The sequence below is a fragment of the Balaenoptera musculus genome, chromosome 1 (genome assembly GCF_009873245.2).
Source record: "Balaenoptera musculus isolate JJ_BM4_2016_0621 chromosome 1, mBalMus1.pri.v3, whole genome shotgun sequence".
Classification (NCBI taxonomy): domain Eukaryota; kingdom Metazoa; phylum Chordata; class Mammalia; order Artiodactyla; family Balaenopteridae; genus Balaenoptera; species Balaenoptera musculus.
In genome coordinates this window covers 10,265,545-10,291,185 of record NC_045785.1, presented here as the reverse complement: position 1 = coordinate 10,291,185, position 25,641 = coordinate 10,265,545, and the positions used below count along the sequence as shown (strand labels likewise).

Here is a 25,641-nt window from a genome sequence, read left to right as displayed (position 1 = left end):
AGTCCTCAGACTAGAAATGGCACTTGGAGCGTGGGTCTGGACGAGGTCACTTGGAGAACGAATGCAGACAGAAGAGGGGGGATGGCTGTATCCCCCAGATGACTCCAGTACCCAGGGTTCAGAGGAATGGCCAGGGAGGTATCTGGAGAGCCAAGAGAGTGGCAGCCCTTAAACTAAGGAGGGAGTGATCAGCTGTGTCCAGAACTGCTAATGGGCTGGGTAAGATGGGAATGAGAACTGAACATTCCATTTGCTACGGTGGAGGTGTGGTGATGGTGACAACAACAGTTTTGGTGGAGCAGTGGGGGCAAAGGCCTAAAGGAGTTCAGAAGAGAACAGAAGGAAGGAGAGACAGGGAGACTATAAGCAACTCTCTCAAGTTCAGCTGTAAAGGAAAGCAGAAAAATGGGGGTAGCAGCTAGAAGGAAACACAGGGACAGCAAGGGCCTCTGAGACAGGAGCTGTTATAGAGCGTTTAATGCTGATGGGGATGGCCCACGATACTGCTTTCTCTACAGGACCACCTAACTCTCTGTTGAATTACACCCCTTTTACTGCAGATACCTGAAGAGTTAAGAATGGGTCTGTAGAGGACGCAGAGCTACTCTGACTTCTCCTGGTTCTATTAACTGGCTCTCCCCCTATTCACTGGACAAGTATTTACTGTACATCAGTACTAGGTGAATAAGGCCACCAAGATCCTTATCCTTATAGAGCTCCACTTTAACAGGAGCGAGGCAAGCAGGCAACACTACTACAATGAATTAATGGTCAAGCTTATGGAAGTACACGGTTAACAAGGCACAGGACAGAAGCCCACGGGAGGAACATCCAGTGGCTTGGTTAATTGATCAGGGGAGGCTTCTTAGAGAAAGTACTAAGCAGGCAGAACCTGAAGGACAAGAAGAGGAAAATCAAGCAGGAGCAATCAAAACATGCAGCTCACTGTAAATTAGTGTGGACTTAGCTGGAGGCAACGGGGAGCCATTAAGATATTTTAAAGCAGGAGAGTGCCATTTGGGAGATTTGGCTGCAGTGTGTATTAAGGGGTTGGGAAGAGGCAGAAAACCAATACTGATGCAGTGGCATTAGAAGGGAGAGGTTGGCCACCTACACTGAGAGATGGAAACGGAAAGAAGCAGAAGAGGCAGAAAAAAAAGCGGTCAGATCATGGAGATACGCTACCGGAGTCCTGTAAACAAACTTGGTGACTGCCTGGATACAGGGGACAAGGAAGGGTTTTAAAAGCCCACCTTTTCAAACTCTGCACATGCAAGGTATTAAAATAAGCTCAATGATTCCGTCCTAGTCCTCCTGCTGTTTCCTAGGAATATCAGTCTTCCTTTTTCCCCATCTACCTCTACATCCACTAGCAATAAGGTTTCTGCCTCTAAATGGACACCAGCCTTCTTTCCTCCAGACATATTTCTTAAATTGCATGAGTTTTCCACAAACTGGGAAACCAGTCATTTGATGGTAGTAATGTATTTCAAATTAGGAGCTAACTCCCTTTCCAAATACATTTTCAACAAAGACCCAGCACATCGCTAAAAAAAATCAAAATGAGACAAAAGAAATGAAAATAACATCTCTAGGGCTCAAAAATTTCTTTATACAGTTCATTTTTAGCCAAAATCCATGGCTTCTTTTAATGGAAATATTTTTTCTATGATTGGTAAACAATCCCAGATTTCAAACTGCCCAAAGTAATATGAACCAAAATGTGCACGGCTCTATGAACCAAAGTGTGTCCACGCTCGAGGTCTGGTGAGTTTTAAACATAAAGGATGGTTTGGGAAACACAAGGAAGAGTCTGAACTGCCTGCTCAGTATAGAGACTACTTTCTGAGGACCAAACAGAACATGCAGGAGAGGCTGACAGCCACAACGTAGAGAACCAATCAAATACTGACCAGCTGTACCGCAAGCAAGCAAAACGTTAAGTATCTTTTCTTCACAGGACCTGATGTTATATCAGGAAAAAATAACTGTTCTGAATTATTGAATGGGAGACGGGACTGTTGGATTGTTTTTTAATTCTGCCACTAATAGGTAGTAAGGTTCTTTAGTATTTTTGCTATTGTTCAAACAAATGTCTTAGCAAACCTGCTATCAGCAGGCAGAACTTTTTTTTTTATAGGTAGGGCTCTGGGAAATAAATTTGTCTATTCTTGCTTCGTAAGATGCCACAGAAAATTACAATCCTTTACGAATGTCATCCCCACAAACAGTGCTAATAAAATGATTATAAAAGGCATCCACAATATTTTGTTGGGTTTTTTTTTTCTGCAAATGTTTTTTGAAAGAGTCACAGCCTGTATTTTGAAATCTGCCTGTTTGGGTCACTATGAACTCTTGAGCAAGCCCGGTCTGTTGCATGAATTTGCCACATAACAAATTAAGACACACACCACCCCCTTCACTTCTACTGGCAAGAGTCTCGACATGGTGTCTCAACAGCACCCGGCACAGGGCAATCTGCCTTCCCAAGTAACATTCAATCCCCGTCTCCGGGAATTCTTACATTGTGGAGGGCCTAGAATATTAATTCTCAGAAGGGGCTCTAAAGAAGAAAGTTTTGTGGGGAGAAACATGAAGAGATAAAGTAGGAATTTAAATTCTAAGAACAAAGACAGAAACTTTTCATTCTGATATATAAAATCAAAGGTGCTTGATATGTTTTAGTGAGTTTTTAATTGAAGTAAAAAAACAGAAAGAGAAGTATAGCAAGGTGAGGCGTCTACACAGTAAATACACTGGTGTGCTCATCCCAACCCAGCGACGGACTAGTTCTGGCACCCCAGAAGCCCCCCTCCTGTCCCTGCCAGTAAATACAATCACACAGGATGTTTCACTTTATTTTAACCAAGGAATAACTTCATTCTTCACAAGGAAGGTTTTCAATGATTTTTTGAAGGGGAGGTTAGACGTGTAAGGCTCAACTTCCCACATTAAATTCAGGCGACCTTTTTGCTGTTTAACCGTTTATGGTTCTTGGATGATTCTCAGAAGGGCATTCCAAGGAGATACAAAGTCAAAGTAACTGGTGGCAATGTATACCCGAATCATACAGGTCCAATACCCAAGCTTACCTTCCACAGAATCTCTCATATTTGCAGAGGTGGAATCTGGCTCACTTGTCTTCAGCTGTCTGTCTTCAGTTTTGTTTGCTTTGTTTTTATTTTCTTGGGATTTTTTCTTCCCTGAAACACAATATTTATTTATTTGTTTTGTTCGTTCAGTCACTCATTATTATCCTGAATTCTTGGAGACAATTACTAATTCAAACACAGCAAACTGTATATTTCTAGGCAATTATCACCTCAGATTCCTGAAGAAAGAATATGAATATGAATACTTTTAAGTCATGTCAAAGAAAAGAAATCCATAAATCCTATATTTTTGAGAATCTCGAGTAACAGTTCCCCTCCTAGCTATAACAGCTATCAAACTAATATGTAATATACTCTAAAAAACTTAACAACACTGATGTAAAAGGAAAATTAGATAAGAGCACTAATTTCAATGCCACACAAATAATAGGAACTGGCAGAAGTCTAGATATTTGTAAGAAGCACATTAGAGAAAAATAACATGTTATAACTTGGGGCCCTTTTAGTTAAGACATTATCCAGACTTGTCAAAGTAAAGCAACAGAAGCAGAGATGTTGCTGAATGGCAAGGGATACTCCCATGCACCACAGCTCAAATATCAAATGCAGAGTAATTCTGGATAATTCACTGTCAGCCCGCATGGCACTCTGAGGGTCCCAGGTCCAGCACAATTCAGCATTTCATTAACAACTCGCAGAATGGAAGTCAGGAAACACTAACTGCATTCCAAGTGACAACACAGTTCAGAAGATAAGACTGAAATGCAACACGTATCTGACGAGCTGGAACAATGAACTAAAGTCACCAAGATACTCAACATGGAAGGACAATTCTTCTCTGTGGAAGTGCTCATACGGAAGGTCTGGAAGCTCAGTCTCTTTGGGATTTAGTCAGAACCTGTGTGACCTTGTTCCATTTTTTCCATTCTACGTTTCTTACTCCTGGTGGCTTTTGGTTTTCAGTTTCAGATTCAGAATAAGTCCCTTTCCATCTCCCCAAACCTTCCTTCTCTTTCTGCAACGCTCTCCCCAGCCAGGCCCCAAATAGCTCCCGGAGCTGTCCTTTCCCTTTCAGAACAAGCCTCCTGACACCTTTATCTCTGGTCTAGTAAAACGACAAACTAGAAACCACTCAGAGCTTCTGGAAAACGGTATTCTCCTTAACAGATAATCACTAGAGAGGAGAATAATTAACTAAAATACAGACAACAGATGAAAATGAGGTCAGAGACACAAAATACCACCACTGCAAAGATCAGGATTAAAAACAGAAACATCAATTACAATACAAAGCAAATATTAACCCTAAAAAACATCCCCAGATTTTGATAAATATTTGAGATGCAAACAAGAAAAAAGAAGTATAAAATACTTAATAATCAGCCATTTAATTTGTTAGTCTTAAAAAACAAATTCTAAAATACCATTTTAAATCCCTAATTCTTCAGCCTGTAAAAAAAAAAAAAAAAAAACTTGTTTTTTGCAATTATATAAAACCTTCACTCAAATTCCTGATAACAACACACCAATCCGTTCACTTCTAAAGGCAGCTGAAGTGGAACCCAGGACACAAGCATATACTTCACTGGAACCACACTCTGGTGGAAACAGAAGCTGAGAGTCTGCCTGGAGATGGCCCATTCAAGTCTCCAGGTGGAAGGGTTATAAACCAATCCCCTCTGCAAGGGGCAAGGACACGAATACACCTTTTCATATTTTAAGAAGTAACCTCCTCTTTCAAGTCTTTCTCCCTTTGTCAACTTCATAGCACTTAGCCTAAATCTGATGATGGCACAGGCTCTTGAAAAATACAGCTGTGTTTTAAGGGAATTTGGATTGAACCAGTTTTCTTATCCTCATTATGATATATGCCCTTCCTTGTCTGTGATGCCCGGCCCATATCAGACTACTGGTAGCAAACAATGCAGATATAAATGATGACCTGGCTATTAACATAATTGCTCTAGTAAGTGCAGTTCATGTCTGATGAGGGTCACATGAAGGGCTCCTAGTGCCACAGACACCTGATTCAAAAGTTATATTCAGACAGTTTTTTCCCTGGATCAAAAACCCCTAATTTTTGTATCAGTACCACCTCATGTACCCCAAACAGGGAAAAGACTGTGACCCTTTTCTTTTTTTTAACTAACCTCTTACTTTCTACTTTGTACAGGTATAAACTTTCGAAATAAGTAAAACTGGAGGTGTAAACCCTACCTCTTACGCATAAACCTTACATACTTTTTTTTTTAAGTCACACTGTAAAATATAATAGAAAAACCGATGTCAATTTGTTGTAATACAATCCCTTGCAAAAGCAATTCAAAACATTTCCTGAAACCTATCAAGTGCTATATGAAGCTAGTAGCAGGTTGTACAAAAAAAGTAAACTGGCCTATATGTATAAATAGACTATTAAATAAGTAAAATTTCTAGATTTACATAAAGCAAAGCACAACTTTAACAGTACCATTCATTAATATGTACTAAGAATGAAATCATATAACTAAAAGGTAAAAGTGCTATTTTTAGTTTTATTCCCTACATAAAAGAATATTAGAACACCTAGCTGATACTGAATGTCAAATGTCTTATTTTTGGACTCTCCAAACCTCATCAGTGAGAAGCTGCACCATCCTCAGATCCCCCCACCCCCTTGCCACCCCTGGTATCCTCTTTAAAAACCAGGACCAGGAAAGCCTGATCTGCCCTGGGAAGAGACGCCACTTGAGGTAGGGACATGTGCATTCTACTCAGAGGACAAACGAGTACCCACCACACGCTGCTACAAGCGTCTCGACCACAGCACGACTGACATTTGGGGAGATCACTCTCTGCTGTGGGGCTGTCTGAAGCAACAGAGGACGTTCAGAAGCATCACTGACCCCCACCCCCTAGACGCCAATAGCATGCCTCTCCTTCTATCTGTGAAAAGCAAAAAAGTCTCCAGACATGGCCCAAGTCTCACCCGAAAGGAGGGAGGGGTTGTCTCTCTACATTAAGAACCACTGGGCTAAACCAGCATGGGGCTCCACAGTCTACGTATTTATAAAAATTTTTTAAGTAGTCGAGTAACATTAATAAACCAATTCTAAAAACTAAGAAATGGAACAATTAAATTTACCTCCTGAGTGCCTTTGGTGAACAGTGATAGACTTAATTTACGATGAAAATGAGTCTATCATGAATCTAATCATCTCTCATTCATGGAATTGAGATTATCTGATACATAAAGTGATTTTCTCAATCTTTATCAGAATCATCTAATACCTGAGTTACTTCCCATTAGGACCGTAGACTAGAGATGAAGGGGCTACTGAAATCACCTGTCCTACCTGCTATTTTTTCTGAGAGAAACTGAAGACCAGGGTCCCAAGGGGACTAATCAATCTATGACAGAAGTCTGAACCCGCGTATCCTGACTCACACTTAGGTATGCCTAGTGTCACTCACAAAGCCAAATATTGTAATAACACCTGGTGGCACCTGCTATATTTCCTTAAATCAATACGTTTTTCCCCCGATACTTGGTTTTTGTTCTATGTGCAATCAAATTAAAAGAAAACAAAAACAACTTATAACCAAAAACAACCTGTAAGGACTTTTACAAAGGGAGGGAGATGTGTTAGTTCCTATCTGTGAGGCAGGAGGTGCCTGGAGAACTGGTCCGGCAGAGCCGCTGGGAGCCTGGTAAGTACACGTGTGCACTTACCCTCAGGTTCCTGAAGGGTCCTACATAGAGGCTCTGCCAGCTGCGTGCTCCAGTTGGTCTAAACAAGAAAGATACAGGAATGAAACACAAGGAAAGTGGAATGCAGACAATGACAAAGAACATAATGCAGGACAGGACAAAACTTCATGTATATAAGGAAAAGAAACACACACATAAAGATGAAGAAAACTGAATGAAACAGAAGGAAAACGGCAGTTATCCACTGCATCAAGGTTCTCCCCCCACCACCCTACCCCAAATAATAATCTTTGGTTCTTAGTTGGGGATCAGATGTGGTATACTTACTCTCAGGCCTATCCCATGCCCATGTTGTAAAACTGATGCCCTTATCAAGCCCTTACTGATGCCTTTAGGTGCCGTTCCGCTAGACAGCCGAAAGTCCCAATCCATGCCTCTCATTTTACATACACGCCCAAGGACCACAGACATGAAGTCATCTGCCGGAGGTCACACAACTAAATTATCTCTAGAGGAGTCAGAATTAAAATCCAACGACTACGATACCAAAAGTGCTCTACTACATTCAGTTCTTAAGAACAATAATGCATAATATAAACATTCTTTACAAAGCACTTTATATCCATTATTTCACTTGTTTTCAACGGCAAATGAAAGAAAAGTGATATAAAGACTTACACTACCTTTATAGAAAAGGAATGATCAAATTGCAATGGAGATATTTTTCCAGTTCAATTTTATCTTATGCCAGAAGCAAGTTATCAGTCAACAGCAAGGAGCCCCAATCTGAGCAAATATGTTAAATAATATCAATAAAATTGGATTTTCTAGAGAAATAGCTACCATATAGAGAAATCCGACAGCCACAATGACTACATTTTAAAGACAACATGTGGCATTACGCTGCTGGTGCCTGCAATGCAAGGTGCAAAACCAAAACTGCCTAAAGCATCACATGAATAATTTAAGTTCTGGACTATCTTCTACTCTTCTGATGAGCTAGACAGACACCAGGAAATTCTAAAGAATAATGTTTCAGTTAAAAATGTTCAGGCATCAGAGAGAATGCAAAATTCTAGAAGGCCTGCTCAAGTTACATTAAAAATTCATCACAACAGTGAAGGCTCACGCATTTGGTGACTGAAATGAATTAAATTTAGAACCATATGTAACTCTACGTGCACTGCCTGCCTCCTCACTGGGGAGCTGCCCAACTTGAAGCTTAAAATCAGAACTCAGTGTCAGTGCACCGAAGCAGGTCCAGCCCATCTTCGTCTGGGGAGCTTACCATCTTACTCAGACGCACAGATGATTCCAAACCAGGCAAGACCCACAATCACACCATGAAAGGTCATCAAGGAAATGGGCTGACCTGAACAGGGACCAACGCTGACCCCCCCCCCCCCCAGAGGGTGGGTGTGCCTGCTGCCTCCAGTTCCTCACTCACTCAGCCCTTCATCCCTGCAACGGAACTTTCATCCTCTTTACCCTACCGGAACTCCACTCGGACAGTTACCTCCGATCTTGTAATCACAAAACCCCAAATTTCTTTATCTGCCCCCAAGTCTCTCTTTGGCATTTGACAGTCTGATCAGTTTGATGGGCTTCACATCTTAAAATCCCTCTCCCGAGCCTTATGACATTACCATCTAGACTGTCCTCCTTCTGTGACCATTCTGTGGCAAAAATCTTTCTCTTCTTTCTATCTTGAAATGAGAGGCCCCCACATAGGAAATCTGAAGACTGGAAGCATGCTTTCACACAAGGTTGAAGAAAGGCTTCAGCAAAGTATTCAGCTAAGCAGAGGATACAGATCTTAGAGATGAGAACAGACATAGAATAATGGAATTAATGGGCTGTATTAAAAGGTTAAGAGAGAAAAGAACCCTAAGATTTGGAGTAGAAAGAGCCTTGAAGATGGTTTAACCAAACTTCACAAACACACTTCTCTGAGCTTTCTCTCATTACAAGAACTGCCTAAAATCTCACAGCAAGTTTGTAGTAAAACTGGGACTTTTATTCCCATCCAACTCACCATTCTATCCACCGTGTTCTAACAGCCTTGTTAGTGACACTTTGTGGGTTCCAATTTCACCCTTGAAAAGAATTAACAGTGCCATTTGCATTTCAGGCAAGTTTGAGAAATTCATCATGAACATACAAAGTCATTATGCATCTTTTTCAATTTCTGAAAGGCAAGGGAGTGGTTTTCATGACAGCAGGCCCAAAACAAGATGAAAAGCTTAACTGGGGAAAAAGCATAAAGTTCATGTTAAATGACTTCTTTATAGGATTAAGAAAAAACCCCACAAACAAACAAGACCTCTAGCAGATCAGGTAGTAAAGAAGGGGAACCAATGGACAACAGCAAAACTGTTAGCTGAAAGAATGGCCAAAATGATGCTGTGTGAGCTCCTTGAGGGTGGTCAGAGTTAGACCTCAGCACTGTTTCACATCTGGCAGTGGTTTAACATTCTGCACTGGGTGTGATGAGTAGAGAGAAGAGAAGCTGGAAACGGATATACAAAACTAGGTTTTCTACAAAGAATTACAGGTCATTTCAATAATCTTCATTTTTTTTTTTAGGCTGTGCCGCGCAGCACGTGGGATCTCAGTTCCCAGACCAGGGATCGAACCCGTGCCCCCTGCAGTGGAAGCACGGAGTCTCAACCACTGGATCACCAGGGGAGTCCTTTCATGTATTCTTTAAAGAAAAAAAAAAAGATACTGAGTTTACTACCCTGGAAGTCATCAGAAGAGAACCTGTGGCAGCAGGCCCGACGTGAGAAACTGCAACCAGAAAGGCTTCCCTGTGTAAAGGTTGACAATGTCACCACACACGCAAGAACGTGTTTATCAGATGATCAGAAGTGGCCGTTACAACTGGCCAAGGTGAGACCAGTGGGTAAACAAACCACTTGTGGCCTTAGCCCCATCAGTCCACTGTGTTTCAAAGAGAGAAATTTAAAGCAGTAAGATGCTGCAACAGTTGGTTTTTACGAAACTGATATGCTATACATTTTCTACAGATTTCTTTCACACAGAAAATAACCTTGAAATGGACCTGGTAGTAAAAAATTCTGTTACGCTGCTTGGGCAAAATTTCAAATCTTTTTCTGTAGTTAAACTCCTCACCAAGAGCTGTCTGCAATCCTGAAGGCAAACTATAAAAATAAAACCTCTCTGGTTTTAAGTTGCTCATGGTATTAAAACAGGACTCTAGGCTTTGCTTCAACAGAAACAATGGAACAAAGTTCTGGATTTTTCAGCGCTGCAGATCACAGTATAAATTCCTGGAATGCCTGCAGCCCGAGTGAGGGATTGGGGGGGGGGGGCGGAGCGGGGCACAGTCTTTGCTGCTGTGGAGGCTCTGGCTCCCCGCCTCTTCCAAATGTCAGGCTGATGGAAGAACAGCAAAGATCACATCTGAAGGGAGCTTTTAATTTCTTTTTTAAAAAAAGGCTTTTAGTGGCTTTGACTGAATAATTCCAAACACTAGAAATGGTTCCCCAAATAAACTTCAGTAAATTCAAATTAAGAAAGCTTTAAATTTCCTTACACTCTTGGGAACCTCAAAAAGTCTTGTGGCATAAACAAAATGTTAGAGACTAATTAAATACCTCTGAAACTTAAACAAGCTTGCTAGCCTGTTCTGTTTTACAATCATTTTAATTTCTCAAGTTCTTCTCATGGATTTTCAGTAGCCTTTATTTTACAGGGAAAAAAAATGTATCTAAAGTCTGAAAACCTTACATATAAAAAGTGAATTGGCAACTGCAAAGTAAAGAACTTAATTCAAAGTTCAGGTGTCAGTCCCCTGTGGCCAAACAAATCAGGCCTGGGAGCTGTGCAAGGAGGTGGTGTGTTACAAGTGCCTGCAACCCTGAAACAGAGGGGAGAGCCACACCCTCGAGAATTGGTCAGTCTCAGCAAAAGGAAAGTCTATTTTCTCCTCCCAAAGCCCGTGATAAGTTTTACAATGCTATATCCTGATGAATTAATTACAAAACTTAGTTTAAAAATACTTTCAGGAAGTAAAATCTAGATATAAATCTGAGTTAACACAATTGCAACATGTAAAATTCATCCTTTACATTTGTATACAGAAATGCCCACAGGAACAATGGTCAAGCCATGTCACCAATTAATAAAATCAGGCTAAAATTTATCCACAGATGTAAACCAAAAGGACCTGCATTAAGATGGAAGGTGGCTCCTGGTGACAAGATTATTGATAAGGGTATGATACCTGTTTCTCCATCTGTTTGTATTTTCTAATTTTTCTAGATGAACATTTGGTTACATGCTGCAAAAAATAAACGATTTTTTTAAAGAAATACCTACGAAATCAAAATTAATGAGACAAGAGAAAACGTTTTTTTTGGTTGAGATTAACGTATGCAATTTTACATCAGTACAATTTGGAAAAGGCCTCAACTTTCCACAGCAAAAAGTACTGAAGTGTTTCTCTTTTCCATCTCCTACCTGTACACCACAGCATTGTATCCAGAATGCACTCTCCCCAGAAACACCAAATCCACCAACAGAGATACAGTGACATTTGGGATTTAAAATACATTTGACCCTTGAACAGCGCAGGGGTTCAGGACACTGACCCTCTACGAAGTCGAAAATTTGCATATAACTTGTAGTCAGCCCCCCATATACGCGGTTCCTCCCTAGCTGGGTTTCTGCATCCTCGGATTCAACCAACCTCAGATCATTGAGTACTGTACTATTCATTATTGAAAAAAATCCGCATATAAGTGGAACCCTGTAGTTCAAACCCGTGTTGTTCAGGGTCAACTGTATTCATGACAGACATTACTAAATAGCCCTAACTGCTTAAGCATTCACATTACCACTGTGAGCCTTTTGCTATATATCCTTCAATTCTCTTTGCCATGCACCACATTACTTCAAACAAAAAATTGATTTGTCTCCTCCTTTTGAAAAGCCACACACCCCCTATTCTTTTTCTTGTTTCAATGTATTTGGTTATCATACCCATAATTATTTAAGTCAAAAATCTAATTTAAACAATCACCCTGAGTACCTCCCAGGTATAAGCTGAGGGTCAATGTCTTGGCAGTCAACTATGATAATCATGAGAGTCTTGTTCACTAGCTTTTATTTTGCTTCTCCTAAAATGTAAAAATTTGGCAATGGCATTTGAATATGACACATTTTGGTAGAGGTTTAAGCAATTCATTTATAAACACAGAAGAATTTATAGCTACTACACTACCAAATCACTGGGATCTACCATGAAATGAGACGCTTTTATTCCAATATAATTTTTAAGACTCTTCATCACTATTGCTAAATGAGCTCATTCCCTTCCGTTCAAGACCTCAACTGTCCTCCAGCCCCTTTCACGCCTGCAGATGTGCCTCTATCAGAGCGTACGAAATGACACATCTCTGCTCCCATCGGAAAAGAGGTTGGAACTCTCCAGGGCTTAGGCATGTACCCGGGGTAGCACAAGTTCACCCCTCTGACAAACTCAAAACTGCCGAGGTTGTCTTTCAGATTCAAGAAGCAGAGAAGGAACTAAAATGTATTCTCTTCACAAAGCAATTACTTTTTAAAATCACAAGTTACATATAAATTCAATTCCAGATTTTCTCTCTTACAGACCTCCACCTGAAAGCAAAACCCTACTAGCCTACTTAACAACTCGTCTCGCCCTCACATGTATTAGCCTATGTCAGACTACTATTAAACTTTACCCCAAGCTCATTATTCTTGCTAGATAAAAAAATTTTTCTGCTACATACTTTGTGAAGTTTCTGAAATAACAGTGAAGTAGAAGTATTTTTGATCATTTTCTTGGGTGCTTATTACCTACAAGGTACTTTGTTAAGAGCTATAAGGGAACACATATATATTACTCAAAGATGTCTGCCCCAAAGATATTTAAAATGGAAGTTATACGTCTAACTTTGTGAAAAGCAATCCCCTTTGCAAAAAAGGCCCTACTAACGTCAACAAGAAGCAAATCTTGAGTGGAAAAAAATGTTCCAGAAAACGTGTATTTCATTAAAAATAGAAAGAAGGGAATGAAGGAGGGAGGAAGCTGGCAGGAAGGATGGGGATGGCGGGGGGTGGGGTGGGGTGCGAAGAGGGGGAGAGAGACAGAGAGAGGGAGATTGGGGGCGGGGTGATGTAAATAACCATCCAGCCAGGTACAGTGAGGAGGCTCAGGGAATTGCTAAGAACCAAGCTACAAGCTACAGCCCTCCCTTGGTAGGAACACAGCCACGGGGCTCCAGCTCTGCTAACAGGCTCCAGCACTGAGATCACAGCCTTTTAGAAACACTACATCTTACTCAGTGCCGCTCTCCTAGGATTATCCCACAGGGTCCCGAGTGGATGCTGCTTCTCTCTTTTGCCAGCGTAGAGGTAAAATAATGCCCTCAGGCAACAAAGATGTCCGGGAGGAAGAGCTCACAAAAGGATGAGGATTTGAAACACAGCTGCCTCCTAGGCCAGTGTCCACGCTGGGAAAAGGGGTCTCACTCTCAATCCAGTCACTCATTTCACCTGCCCCCAAGGTTCCTGTGTCACCAACGTCACACATCTTCCCTGCAAAGAGCTGACCCCAACTAAAGTGAGACTCGGACTGGGCTCTCCCCCATCTCCCTCCCTGGTGTTGGGGTGGCATTCTGAATAAAATAGGTCCCCAAAGGACAACAGCCCACAAAACGGAAATTCACAGAACTGAAATTATATTGCGCAGCCATGGGCCGAGACATGATTAAGGAGAAGGAATCCTGGTTCAGAGCAGAGGGGAACTAACTATGATACTGGTGATAACTACCTGACACTGTCCTAGGGAAGGGAACCTGAGATAATGTGCACAAAGAACTAACTTTGCACAGTGGCTGACACAGACGCAATAAATGGAATCAACTGTACGGATTATGCACAGTAGATTCTACTAAACAAATTACAGAAATCCCACGCCTACAAGTCTAAATTGTCAGCATATGTTCCTTCTTATGAAGACAATGACATTCTGCTTCCCTAACAAATCCGAATTCATCCATTTGTTTTACTCCTTTGTTCTACATCGATTCACAGGATCCCACCCAGATATCATTACAGAAATGTACAAGTCCAATGAGGACAGACGTTTAATTGAGATAAGAGAGAATTATGTCAAACACTCACTAACATCTCTATTAATATATATAAATGCTCTAACAGCAGAAGTTGCGAGTATACGTCAATTTTTAAAGTCTGTAACGCACTGATTTTATTGCTTCTAAAGAACACTCTGTGCTTAATTTTTTAAATTAAGCATACTAGTTCACCTTACTGGTTCCTAATCTTTTCGGGAAGGAATCTTAGACCTCTTTGAAAATCAGATAGCACCTAAGGCTCCTCTCCCCACACAGTGATGAAGAGCCGTAAACACATCATCTGGGGCTCAAGGATACCTGTGTTACTATGAAGTCAAGTTGTGAGTTCATGTAAATACGCATCTTGACAGGAGTACTCCTGTGTGACCCTGAAAAAGAACCCCGACTCCTCAGACTGCTCAATAAAAATACTACACAGATAATCAGGACATTTAGTAAGTATAATACATAATAAATAAATCTGACATTGTCAACTTAAATAGTAACTTCTCCTAAGAGAATAGCTCTTTCCCACTTTAGTTTTTCCCTGAATTCATATCCAGAAAGATGTAACATGACAAGATTTCCTGATCTGTCATAAACAGCACTGAAATAGCTCCCACACAGTTACCTTCAAGGATGTCTGATAATTTACTATCTAAGAAAATGTATCCAAAATTCATCCAAAATCTCACCTGCATAAAATTTCGTTGTAACAGTAGAGTCACGAGTGATTTGGATCACATAAAGGTAACAGAGAAACCGGAAGATAGTAAGCCCTTCGTTTGGGCAGCAAGCAAATAGCGAAACGTTTACTTCCGCCTATGCAATAAATCAAATTCCAAGAGTTCTCTAATCCACCAACCTGTGTGATCACAGGTGTCCTAGTTGGGGTAACTAGTGAAGCAAGACAGCTTTTAAGATAGAAGCAGATCTCCAGCAACTGAGGAATTCTCTAGTGTCCCGATGTGTATCTAGTTACAGATCCAAAGAGGCTCTTTACTCTTACCTAATTTGTAATCTATACTTAATTCATTCCATGTTGCCAAAGCAAAATATATGGATTTTTTAAAGAAGATATTGAAACTGTTCATTTCTTTGTTTTTTTTTTTAAATCCAGAAGTGCCACGATAGGCCAAAGAATAGGCAGAGTTACCACAGAGCTGATTTTGCCGGCGGCCACCAATTACAACGAAGTGGACCAAGGTCGGTGTGCCACACATGCTCCTGTGAGGCTCTCGCCTAATGCTCACGGCAACCCTACACTGTAGGTGTTACCCTCATTTTACAGACAGGTAAACTGAAGATCAAAACGTGCAGAGTAATCCATCCAAAGTCACATGCCGTTAACTGGTGGAGCTAGGATTTGGATCTGGCCTTGTAACTCCAAGGCTATGTTCTAGCATGCCACAATGAAATCCACATCTCCCAGCACTCAAAGGTTTAGCTGGGTCAGCAATTTTTCCCTTCTCTCCTCCCCTCAACATACACACATCAGGCTCGTTTAAACATGGTATCATTTGCGAGGTACTGATCCAGTTGTATTTAATACAGAAGCAACAGTGAAGCCTGAGCAACATACTTAATGCGCTTTAACACAGGAAGAAGTTGGAGGGGAACCTAACAGTCATTTACTATGAAAACAAAGTTTACCAATTCCAGGTACTTTTTGACAATTGCCCATGCGATTTAGAAGACTCCACCTCTCTAAAACTGAAAGGGGTCAGAAATAGTGTTAGTTAAGGGTCACTTTTTCTTGAGTCAATACTTTCCACGCTCTGATTCAACCATGAATTTAATTTGCTTTGGCATACAGACAGTAATTTATTTTCCAGCCAATTCCTGAATTTATAATTTTGATGGAATCAAAACCACAAATAGATGTTATTAAGCTTAACACTCAAATCTGATCTTGTTATCGAACACTCCTATGATCACACCTAGCAAGGAAAAGATACTTGATGAATAATATATTTAGCAACTAACAAAACTCCTAAAAGCAAGCAAATCTGTAATCTTAAACCCCTCGTTCGAAAATCCAACCAAGATTGAGACTACTGGTAATTATTCCTTTTTATCTGTTTGGATGACAGTGAGAGGGAAAACTGTAATTTCAACTCCAGAGTTAATCCTACAAAAATTACAATCCATATGTGTAAACAAACAAAGATCAAAACTGCAACTAACGAGCACTGTGCTGCCGGCAGCATAAATCTGGTCGAAATGAACACGGGTTTCTACTGATGCCAGCACTAACATCTTCACGGCGAAGGGACCAAGGCAGGAGGTGGAGCGCAGTGACCTCCCATTCCTCACAGGGACCTGGGACTTTCTGCTTTACTTCACAGAAAAACAGGTTCTGAAAACCTCATAGGTTAAAAACAAAAATACAGCCAACAGAACTAGAAAGGCATATTCTATACCTCAAACTGGCAAGAGAAGGAAAACTGAACCTAAGAAACCAAATGGTAGAAATATAACAGAAGGCACAGAAATTTCAGTGTTGCCCATTCTAAACTGTCCCGCAACTTCAAACACCACACATAATTCTGTTTGTGGGTTCTAAACACGGGTGAACAAACCAGTTTGCCCTCATTTTTGTGGCATATGGTGGCTCAGGAAACCTACAAAAGACTGCACCAAGAGGTAGGATTATAAGTACAAGAGGAAAAGACGGTTTATCACTGTAGCTTTAATAGAAATAAGGGGGAAGAGGAATTTTAGCCTAAGTATTATTTACTGCTTTTCTTTTTAACCAAAGCAAAGGTAATCCTCTGCAGCTCTACATAACGGGTAACATACAGCTCTTTCATTAAGGGTGAGATTAGGTTTTGGTCATTCAGATACTGATTAAACTAATAAGAGCATATAAAATTTAAAGTTCTGAAAGTATCAAAATAGCAAGGATTTCAGATGTCATAATCTTATCTTAGAAACTGGTATTTTTATATACACACACATACAATATCATTATTTTATCATTAAAATAAATCTCTTACCTCTGAAACTATTCAAATAGTCTTTGTAATATTAAAGTATATTAAATTTAATATATAACAATTAAAATAACTACACCATCATATAATGAAAACTTCTATCAAAAAATATTTTTAAATTTCAGAGTCATGACCACAAAAATGAGAAGAGGAAATAAATAGCTACAATAAGTGCTTCAGAATACTGAGGATTTTCTTGTCTCTTACCCATAATCCCTCAGGACTTTTTCTTAATATATGTGCCAAGTTTCAACCTTTTAAACAAAGTTACTTCCCGTTAATTTTCAGAGAAAATTTAAACAGAACAGAAAGAAAAATGCTTAAGAAATTTGAAAAATGAAAGCACAGATTACTAAGCAGCAGTTCCGTCCAGCCTACAGTGTGGGTAAGGGTGTTAAGGACTTAACTAAACCTTTAAGGAACAACTGAATAAAGAACTCTCAGTAAAAGTTTCAGGTGGAAAAAGCTGTATTACATTTTGTTACAAATCCAAGAAGTTTTAAGTTTTATACATGCACACATATTCTAAAGACTCTATTGTGGGATAAACACAATTAAGAATCACCCCTGCTCCACATGAGGAGAATTCAGGAGTGCACACAAACAGGTTAGGGCAACTCCTTTCTCATTCTTGTTTCCTTTCTTGCTTTACCTCCAGAATGAGTCAAGTTGGTAGAATAGGAACAGCTTTCTCAGCAAACAAAACCTCTTAAGAAGCTACTGCTTCAAACAGTTCATGAATTCTTAAAGGAAAAGGTAAAAAAATAAAAAGCCACGCCCCCATAAACATTTTGACAACACAAAATCCCTATCTTTTGTTGGTGTCACATCATGAGAGTGAAGGAAACTAATAAGCATGATTTAACTCAATTATACCACAAACAAATCAGACTTACACTTAAAATCAGTTTCTAGATTTAATTTTTAGAGTGTATGTTAATTAAAACATGTTCACGATCTATATTAACATTCAGCTTAAGAAAACTTTTAAAGTTATATTTTATTCAGTGGAAGAGTCAGTCATTCTCAACAAAAGAACCCTGGTGCAGAGGAGGACACAACATCAGCGGCTTCTTGAAATCGTCAATAACACAAAATGGAAGAACTCCACAATCCCAGACACAATCCCTCTGCCATCCACACTGCCGAGGGAGTTAGGCCAAGGCAATGTCTCACTCGGTTCCTGTGGTTTCCAAACGGATTTCAAAAATAATACACAACTTAAGAGAAATGAAGTATTTATAAGAAGCTCAAACCAACAAACATGTCATTAAAAAAAACCAAAACACTTAATAGACAAGAGCTGGAAAGGGATAAAAATCTAATGTTATTTTTTTTAAAAACTGTTTGAGGTGCTCAAAGGAATACAATAAATCTGTTTAATCCATAAACCCCAAAGCAAAAATAACTCAAGGCATTAGTTTTCACCATAACTTAGCTTTCCAATACCAAAGATTTCACTTAATCACACTGCCTTATTATTTAGGATTAAAGTGGGCAATTCTAAAGTGAGTAGTGAAAATTCATCTTGGCTAATTAGCAAAGCCGTATAAAACACTGCTACTTATTCAGTATAAGAGTCCTGCTTAGAAACATTACAAACAAAAACTAGATTTAGGCAAGGTGGAGCAAAATAATGTAGTAGCTGGGCGAACCTGGGCAAATCACGGCAGCCCTCAAGCATCAGCGTCCTCATCCACAAAGGAGGAGAAGGAGTCCCTTCTTTGCAGGGCTACTGGGAGGATTCGCCATGACGTACACAGAGCACCAAGCGCAGTGCTAGGCACCAGAGAGACGTGCTAAAGAAACGAGCAGCTGCCGTCACTGTCACCATCGACAGAACGCAGTTCATCACTTGATGACATCATATGCATCTAAGTGTCAAATCATGAGATGTGTCCCTATCAAAATACACTGTAATGAATGAATTCAGCCAAGAACTCTTGTAATGTCTGACACTGGTTCTATCTGAGCAGGAATAAAGAAAAACGGTTGCTTTCAACATTTATCTTCTTCACTTTGAGAAACAATAGTAATGTTTTCAAATAACTCCTGCTTCTCCAAGTCATTCAACTTCCTAAACTATGTCGACCAAGTTATTAACATTAATAAAAGCAACTGTCCTTGGCAGCATGCAGAATACGAGCAGGTAACGTGAATGCCAACAGGAGCACCATGTGAGCCTGTCTGAAGCTGCAACTCCCAGTTCCCCACACAACCTTTAACTGTTAAGAAACGTCTATTAATTTTTAACCAGCTTGAGGATATCCTGGGGGTATTTATCCAATTCCTCAGTTCTTCAGAGGCAACTTCAAATGTACAAGTATATACACTCTCCTCTCTGTAATTCTACTGTGAACATGGAAGTTCATGTATTGGGTTGGCCAAAAAGTTCCTTCGGTTTTTGAGTAAAAATAAAAAACGACACATTTTTCATTTTCACCAAGAACTTTATTTGAGCAACGTATTCACTGTTCTGTTCCACTACCCTCTGCCATTTTTCAGGCAACTTCATAATTCCATCTTCCCAAAACTTCTTATCTTTTTGAGCAAAGAACTGTTCCAGGTGCCTTTTACAGTCTTCTAGGGAATTGAACATTTTTTCCATTAAGAGAATTTCGTAAAGACCAAAATGAATGGAAATCCAAAGGTGCAATGTCTGGTGAATATGACAGAGAAATCAGAACTTCCCAGCCAAGCTTTTTTGCCTGGGCATCAATGAAACATGCAGTCTTGCATTATCCTGATGGGAGATTATGCATTTTCTGTTGACTAATTCCGGATGCTTTTTGTCAAGTGCTGCTTTCAGTTGGTCTAACTGGGAGCAGTACTTGCCGGAATTAACCGTTTGGTTTTCCGGAAGGAGCTCATAATAGAGGACTCCCTTCCAATCCCACCATATACACAACCTTCTTTGGATGAAGACCGGCCTTTGGTGCGGTTGGTGGTGGTGCATTTCACTTGCCCCACAATCTCTTCCGTTCCACATTATTGTACAGTATCCACTTTTCACCGCCTGTCACAATTTGTTCTAAAAATGCAACGTTTTCGTTATGTTTTAGTAGGGAATCACATGCAGAAATACAATCAAGAAGGTTTTTTCAAAATCGCACAAGGACTCAGAGGCAAAGAATATACAAATCAATTTTCACTGCAAAGTAAAGCAGCTGTTACAGTGGAGGATTACTGGACTGAATGTCAATATTATGACATAGTATGAGTGTGTTTCATGTTTGGTAATTGCAATCATTGTTGCTTTTGCTGTGGTCATCCATGTACAATGCTTGGTGTCAGTCTATTTATCTCTTGTAAAAATAAAATACAGTGTGTGTGTGTGAAAAAAAAAATAGAAGGTTTTTTCGCTTATCTTATATGGAACCCAAACATCAAAGTGATTAACATAACCCAGCTGGTGCCAATGACTTTCGGCGCTTGATTTGGATATTTTGAGTATGTCTGCTATCTCCCATGTGGTATAACGTTGATTCTTCTCAATTAATGTCTCGATTTGATCGCTATCATCTTCAACTGGTCTAGTGACCGTGGAGCATCGTCCAGCGAGAAATCTCCAGCATGAAACTTCCCAAACCACTTTTGACACATTTGATCAGTCACAGCACCTTCTCCATACACTGCACAGATCTTTTTTTTTTTTTTTTGCATTTAGGCTGCTTTTTAACCTTTCTTGAAATAAAAAAGCATAATATGCCGAAAATGTTGCCGTTTTTCTTCCATCTTCACTATTAAAATGGCTACACAAAAATTCACCGATTTTGATAAGATTCGTTTTAAATGCACGCTGATATGACAGCTGTCACAACGCACTCTAACAAAACTGTTTCAAATGAAGTTAAAGACAACTAAGCGCTTACTAGAGCCATCTTACGGCAAAAACCCAACGAACTTTTTGGCCAACCCAATACTGTAACAGCTCTGTAAAGAGAAATGTAAAACTGCCTAAGAAAAGGAAATACTCGATAAGTTTTAAAAACAATAATGAATTCATAATGCAGAAAAAGAACCCAGTATTCTTATCTAGGCAAAGCACAGCAAATTTTTTTTTTTTTACTTTCAAATTACAATTGGATTTTTAAAACTCAACAATTTTGAACTCCCTACATTCAGGGTCCTTTTACCTTTTAGAAAACTTAATCATAATTAATCCTTTTTTTCTGTACGAGGCAAGTCTCACCTTCCAGTTTCCATATGGACAGAAGAACCAGGATAACAACCTTAGAGCACAGCATATTTCCTAACACACTCAATTATGGTATAAATTAAGAGTTTTGCAAATTCATCCACTAAAATACAGTTGAAACTCTGCAAAATGCTTTGAAAAATTTTAGTTAATCCATAAATTTCCCTATGAACAACGTTATACATAGCAAGAATCAAAGGCACAAAAACATCAGCCAACTTATTTACCTAAATTTAGAGCAATTCAGTAGCAGCAGAAGTAGAATTAGAAATCAAAAAAATTCCTTGATTCTTACTGTTGAAAAAACATTAAAGCTGTACTAAGCTTTTAAAAATAGACCACAAAAACAGCAGGATCAACTGGGCAGGCAACCGTCAGAGACAGGTCACCCCATGTTCAGCAAAGGCATCCCTCAGCTAGAGGCAGCGAGAGCTCCACTGGGGACCGACTAGGATGCTGCTCACTTGGGCCCAAGGCGACAAGCTCACAAGCCATGTAACATCTAATGCTGAGGCCCCATCTCCACAGGATCGCAGCCACTTGCAACTGCCCCACGCCCTGCTCCAACACTTGCCAGCAAGAACTAGGGATGAGCGCCCTGTAAGTGGGCACAGGACCTGCCCACCAGGCACCCAGAAAGCTCAGGGCCCGTCTGCAATCATCCTCAGGCACCATGGCTAGGCCGCTGTCATTCAGCCAGGCCTCCACTCTTCAGCTTTGGCCAAGGAACCTCGAAAAGAGCTGTCGGCTGCTGGGGAAGGTCAAGACATCAAACTCCACTGAAGCCCACCTGTTCGCTTTTATTAAATGTACTCTCTAATTTTAACCTTAAATGGAACCAGTGCTATCACTTCCGCTGTTGTCCACCACGCGCAGAAGTAGACAGAAAGCAGAGTATTATGCAGAGGAAAAGGCATGGAAACCCTGGGCTCAAGTTCTGACTCCTGACACTCACTGGCAGACAGAGCTTGGACAAGTTATCCACCCTTGCTACGTGTCCATTTCCTCATCTGGAGCTGGTACAAACCACGCCGAAGTAGAGGCTAAATGGGAATACCCACGAGAGCGCTCAGTACCGCTCAGCACTCCTCAGGGCTCCCTGCTCCGTGTGGCCGCAGCACCGCACAGCCCATGAGGCTCCACGTCTCCATCAGAGCCTCCTGCTGCATCTCTGGTTCTACTTGTTGCCCAGCAGTGTCCTGTGACCTCTCATGTCCCTGTGAGTTTCTTTCCCCGAATCTTTCTTTCTTCCCCTCCTCAATGTTCTTCACAGGAGTCCTCCCCACTGTGCTCTGCTTTCCGACCACAAAGTAGCATCACCTCCTCTCCCAAAGGGCTCCTGCCAACCCCTTCCCTATTCTAGAGCCTGTACACACATCAACTAGAACACCTAGTAAACCTGACCCACACTGAGCTGCAATAAAACAGACGATAAACTCCTCCCTGGATGTTTTACTCATCTCTCTCATCTCCCCTACCGATCCTGCCACTAAGTGCAGAGCTGGTGGGAAAGGGGCCAGTATGTCCATCTGCACAACGGAGTTTCATACAAAAAGACTCATGTGGGTTTCTCGGTGGCTCTCCCTATACACCACCCCAGCAATAAATAACCAACACTGCTAAAAGAACACCCGGTCCGGTCCTTCTTCCCGGAGCTCTCAGCCCCGAGAACTTGACAGGGCCCACCCCTGTGTCAGTCAAGTCACAGCCTCTGAAAGGCTATCCCTGGCTACCCGTCCACAGTCACACCACACGCAACCACCCGCAACACACACACACTTTATTAACATGGTAAGACTTGTCTTGTTCATCTGTTGGTTGGTTGTCCCCTCATTCTCCAGAATGTAAGTTCCATGAAAGCAGGAACCTGGGTTGTGTTAGTTCTCTGCTGTAGCTTCAGCACCTAGCATAGTGTCTGACACAGAACATACTTGTTAAATAACAAGGCAGGGGGATGGGGGGGGGTTATCTCCAGGTTTTTTATGTGAACAATTTTAATTACGGAAACAGATGAAATATTTCCTTTTTAAGCTGGTTATAATTTAACTGTTCTGTGGTGACTAAAAGTCACTTAGATAAAAACTAAAAACTAGTTGATCTCAGGGACTATTTACAGCTTTTAGAAAAGATTATGTGAACCTGTTAAGCGATCTCACAGCACTGTGCTCTTTATAGTTCATCACTGTTTTTGTTACAAACTTTGTCTTCTTAACTGTCTGGCTATTAGCTATAAAACTACTTGCTGCTACAAATAACTCTTCTAATTTCCTCCTTCTAAGTTGCTATGAACAGGAAAGTCAACAGGTTAGAAGTAGGCCTAAAGTAAGAGTGAAGCAGCCTACGGTGAGGCCCTGCCATGGGAAGGGAGAGGGAGAACCCACTGCTTCCTTAGAGCTTATACAGCTGCTCCATAAATACTGACTGATTAAATGACTCACAAGCTCAGTAGTTCCTCTGCAAGAATCACGTAAGTGACTAACCGTCACCCACGTCCTGTCAGTGGCACTTACAGGTACCACGGACCCACACGCTGCACAGAGATGGTCCTTTTTATTATCTCTCCTCCTGACAGCAACCCAGTGAGGCTGGGTGGCACAAGGACCATTCCACGTTATGACACGTACTTTCAAAGCTATGGAAACTGCACCCCCAGAAAAAGTGACATGATTTGCCCAGCCATACACCTGGTAAAAGCCCAAGAGTCCCATGTTTTTCATTCCTTCCACTAAGTCCATGTGCATCAAGACACTGCTGTTTCTTTAGAGTAAAAAGAACTCTGGGTAAGGTTCTTATGTAGCCAAGAGAGAGCAGGGCAATGACATTCTATTACAGTCTATATTTTAAAAGAACATTTGCCAACAGTCATTCACTGCTAACAAGCAAATTTAATCCCTCATTTCTCAGTAGCAGACAAGGAACAGAAATCAAGACGATAAATACTTCTAAATTTGGCCTTTCTACGTTCAGATCACAATCTTCCCGTGGATTAAATACGAATATTTCAGTGAAATATTGAAAACCCAACACTGAAAACCCTCCCTTCCTCTCTACCTGAAAAGTTTAATCTGTCCCATCCAAGGAACTTCTCATGCTCAATCTCATTACAGGGGCTGCTCAGACATGTAAGAAGTTAGACTGAATTACAAAGGTGAGAATCCAGAATTCTAGTTCAAAATGCCTAACACATGAACACCTTTGGCCACTGGCAAAACTGCATGCTCCCTGGTCAGAGACAATATGAACTGTGTTCTCACAGCACTGTGTTCTCTTCCTTCATTGCAGGTTTGCATGAGTCTTTGTTTGCCAATCAACAAATTATTTATTGAGGGCCTGTTCCATGCCAACCATCTAGGCCCTGATCAGTAACTTACCGATGTGATGTTTGTCGCCCCCACTAGACTACAGGCGCCAGGAGAGAAGTTCCTGCTGCTTTCCTGCTCACCATTGTCCTGCACGCCCTAGCAGAGCGCCTGGCACATGGCAGGGGCTTAACAAACATTAGTTCAATGAATGACTGAGAGACAGACAGAGGCAGAGAGATAGAGATAGAGACAGAGAGGGAGAGAGGAGGGGCCACTTTGTATGCAAAGGAATCAGGGCTTTCCACTGCCCAGAACACGCCGCATGATCCACCAGCGATCTGATGAATTCTGAAAGGCACCACATGCAATGCACAGCTGTAGGCACAGCAGCTGTCATGCAAAGGATCAGAGGCCCAGAACTATGAAGAATTCAGCCCTTTGTTTCTCTCTGCCTGCCTCCTAACCAAAATGAAGTTAGGTCCACTGTCAATCTACCTGTCAGCTGCATGTCTTCAACATCTGGCTTTCAGAAATACTAAGTTAATATTGCTACTGAATAAAATTTATGTTGATTTATTCTCTGACATCACTGCCTGAAAAGATATTTAAGTGTCTGAGGTCACACATAAGACCTAAATAGAACCTAGTTAACACAAAAAGTTCTCCATTTCAGGTCTTTGTAAGCTATAAATTAGCTTTCACAGCGTCTTTAATTTAAAAACAGAAAAGGTTTGACTATTTAAACTTTGGGTCATAAACAGCAAACACAGCTCCTTACCAGTAAGCTATTCAAAACAGATTGTTAAGTTCCAAGAGGGAGTCTCATGTAAGTATTTTAACTAAAACTTAAGATTCAGTCGGTTATACACAGCTCGGAGTGGTTATAAATAACAGGATAATAAGAAATATGAACTACTTAACTCAATGCAAAAACCCAGGAATATGGGCAGGTATAAAAATGAAGATGTGTAAGTTCATGTACACTAATAAAACTTATTTTCAGTTTTTTCCTCCACATTCAAATAAAAAAAAAATTAAGGAATAAATAAAAATCTATGAAATGTTCTAAACATGCACACCGAAGTACGCTGAACAGAGAAAAGCATTAGGATGAAGTTGCTATTAACCTATTAACCTATGACTATATTTAAATACATGAGTTAGTTATGCTTAGTAACAGAGTAAAGATCTGCTGCCCTCCAAACTCCAGCCCC

At 40.6% G+C, this 25,641-nt stretch overlaps 1 protein-coding gene across 7 annotated transcripts in view; it reads right to left on the bottom strand.

Annotated features, from left to right (window-relative positions):
* Positions 1–25,641, bottom strand: part of PRDM2 (PR/SET domain 2) — a 119,184-nt gene that overhangs the window by 41,440 nt on the left and 52,103 nt on the right. For 5 of the 7 annotated variants that reach the window (XM_036841975.1, XM_036841631.1, XM_036841717.1 and 2 more), the window contains one exon: positions 3,093–3,203. In XM_036841975.1, coding sequence (XP_036697870.1) covers positions 3,093–3,203 — 111 coding nt within the window. Of the gene's footprint in view, positions 1–3,092; positions 3,204–6,825; positions 6,884–8,839; positions 8,901–25,641 lie in introns of all 7 variants that reach the window. The other 2 variants (XM_036841888.1, XM_036842060.1) reach the window with 2 other exon arrangements.